A 2,764-nucleotide genomic window follows, 5' to 3' on the forward strand; every position below is an offset into this window, starting at 1 on the left:
AACCCTCTCCTTTTACGCATCTTCAAATCACACATCAATGTTGAAGCATGCTACTCAGTAAAGTCTATCAAGTATGTCTTGAAGTATGTCAACAAAGGTACTGATGAGGCAGTCTTTGGTCTGCAGAGAGAGGAAACCAAAAATGATGGGGTATCAGCATAACAGATGGGTCGTTACATCGGCAGTAATGAGGCTGTGTGGCGTATTCTCAACTTTCCCATTTATGAACGCCACCCCAGTGTTATGCATCTTGAGATCCATTTGGAAAATGGGGAAAGAGTTTACTTCACAGAAGAAACCGCGCTGCAGCGAGCCCAGCAGCCACCTAGGACCAAACTAACTGCATTCTTTGATTTGTGCAAACAGGATTCCTTTGCTAGAAGTCTTCTCTACTGTGAAGTGCCCAGATATTACACCTGGCAAGAAGGGAAAAAGGCATTTCAGCCAAGAAAGCAAGGTGCAACAATCCCTGGACACCCTCACATCAGATCCAGTCAAGTGTTAGGTCGTGTCTACACTGTTCATCCCAGAAACTCTGAGTGCTTTTATCTCAGACTCCTCCTGCACAACATTCATGGTCCAACCTCATTCCAGGATCTCAAGACAGTTGCTGGATATGTCTGTGCAACATACCGTGAAGCTTGCCTGAGAAGAGGTCTCTTGGAAGATGATGCACACTGGAACAGTGGAACAGTACCTTGGAAGAGGCTGCAGTCTCACATTTTCCAAGCAAGATGAGGAGCCTCTTTGCTATCATTATCTGTGCCTGTTCACCATCCAACCCTGAGCAACTTTGGCATAATCACCAGGACAGCATGACAGAAGACATACTGTATAAAGCACAACAAGAGTCAAAAAACCCAAACCTGCAGTTTACCTCTGCCATGCACAACCAAGCATTGGTACTCATTGAAAATACTGTACAGTCCATGGCTGGCAAGGATCTTCAACAGTGTGGACTGCCTGCTCCTGTACAAACTGAACCTGCAACTCTCAGTCGAGAGATGCTTCAGGCAACCACCTATGACATTCAACAGCTGCAACAGTATGTCCACCAAAATGAACCACTCTTGGTTCCAGATCAAAAAGAAGCTTATACAAGGATCAAACAATTGTTGACATCTGACTCGGGTGGAATCGTTTTCCATGATGCCCCTGGTGGAACAGGCAAAACGTTTTTGATCAACTTAATTTTGGCACAAGTTTGTTCACTACAGCAGATTGCTATGGCAGTGGCCTCATCTGGAATTGCTGCAACTTTGCTCACAGGTGGCAGGACTGCTCATTCTGCCTTTAAGCTGCTATTCAACCTGGCCCACAATGAGAGTCCTGTGTGCAATATTGGCAAAGGATCTGGACAGGCACCTGTTCTAAAGCAGGCCAAGCTGATAGTATGGGATGAGTGTACAATGTCTCACAGACTTGCATTTGAGGCTCTCGGTCGCACCTTACAGGATCTCAGAGGTAACACTAAAATCATGGGTGGAGTGACACTCTTGCTCTCTGGAGATTTCAGGCAAACTCTACCAGTCATTCCAAAGGGTACACCTGCTGACGAATTGAGAGCATGCCTCAAATAATCCTACATTTGGAGATGAGTGGAAAAACTCCATCTTTCTACCAACATGAGAGTTGCACTTAATAGAGATGTCTCAGCAGGCCAGTTTCCAAAGGTTTTGCTTCAACTGGGCAATGGTCAGCTACCAGTAGACACTGAGACTGGAGATGTCACAATACCCCCAAATTGTGGAACAATCATCAACACATCTGAAGAAATGCTATTAAAGGTTTATCCTAGCCTCTCACAGAATTATAAAACCCATGAGTGGCTTTGTGAACATGCCATCCTTGCTCCCAAAAATTACATTGTGCAGGATATTAATGCCACCATCATTCAACAGCTACCAGACCAATCCACATGGTACAAGTCAGTTGACACTGTAGTTGATCTTGACGATGCTCTCAACTATCCAACAGAGTTTCTAAACTCTCTTCAGCTCACTGGCGTTCCACCTCACAATCTGCAACTGAAGGTGGGAGCCCCCATTATGTTGCTACGAAATTTGGATGCACCAAAACTCTGTAACGGTACAAGACTCGCTGTCAAAACTCTTATGTCTCATGTGATCGAAGCCACCATTATGACTGGTTGTGCCAAGGGAGACGATGTTTTTATTCCACGGATTCCCATCATCCCAACAGATATGCGATTTCAGTTCAAGCACCTTCAGTTTCCAGTGAGACTATCATTTGCTATGACCATCAACAAGTCTCAGGGACAGTCTCTCAAGGTTGCTGGAGTTGAACTGACAAGTCCATGTTTCTCTCATGGTCAACTCTGCGTTGCATGCTCACGTGTTGGGGCAAGCACACATCTTTTCATCAGAGCACCAAACGGCATAACAAGAAATGTTGTCTACCCCAGAGCTCTTGCTGACTAAAACACATGTCTGTTAATATTTTACCTAAGCAGCGCTGGTGGCCCAGTGGATCATGTGCTTGCTTGCCACGCAGACAATCCGCGTTCCAATCCCAGCAGCGGCAAAAAAATTGTGAAGCCACCAAATGTGGCCTGTTCTGAGAAATAGTCCCTAAATGGATTGAACTTGGACAAAAAACACCAACTCACTCACTCTTTTTTTTAACTTAAATGACTTAACTTATAGCAAGTTCTTATGTTATGTACTTATAATTACTGTTGTAAAAAGTCATATCCACAACATTGTCCTAATGGTAGGTTTAATGCAAATTCGTTCTCTGGCAA

The 2,764-nt window shown here is 44.5% G+C and overlaps 1 protein-coding gene across 1 annotated transcript; it reads left to right on the forward strand.

Moving 5' to 3' along the window:
* The first annotated feature begins 1,625 nt into the window (after positions 1-1,625).
* Positions 1,626-2,441, forward strand: LOC144888399 (ATP-dependent DNA helicase PIF1-like). The gene has a single exon (XM_078766280.1). It carries the CDS (start codon positions 1,626-1,628, stop codon positions 2,439-2,441), a length of 816 nt encoding a protein of 271 aa, XP_078622406.1.
* The last annotated feature ends 323 nt before the right edge of the window (positions 2,442-2,764 follow it).

This window comes from Myxine glutinosa, chromosome 12 (genome assembly GCF_964187855.1).
Source record: "Myxine glutinosa chromosome 12, kmMyxGlut1.1, whole genome shotgun sequence".
Lineage (NCBI taxonomy): Eukaryota > Metazoa > Chordata > Myxini > Myxiniformes > Myxinidae > Myxine > Myxine glutinosa.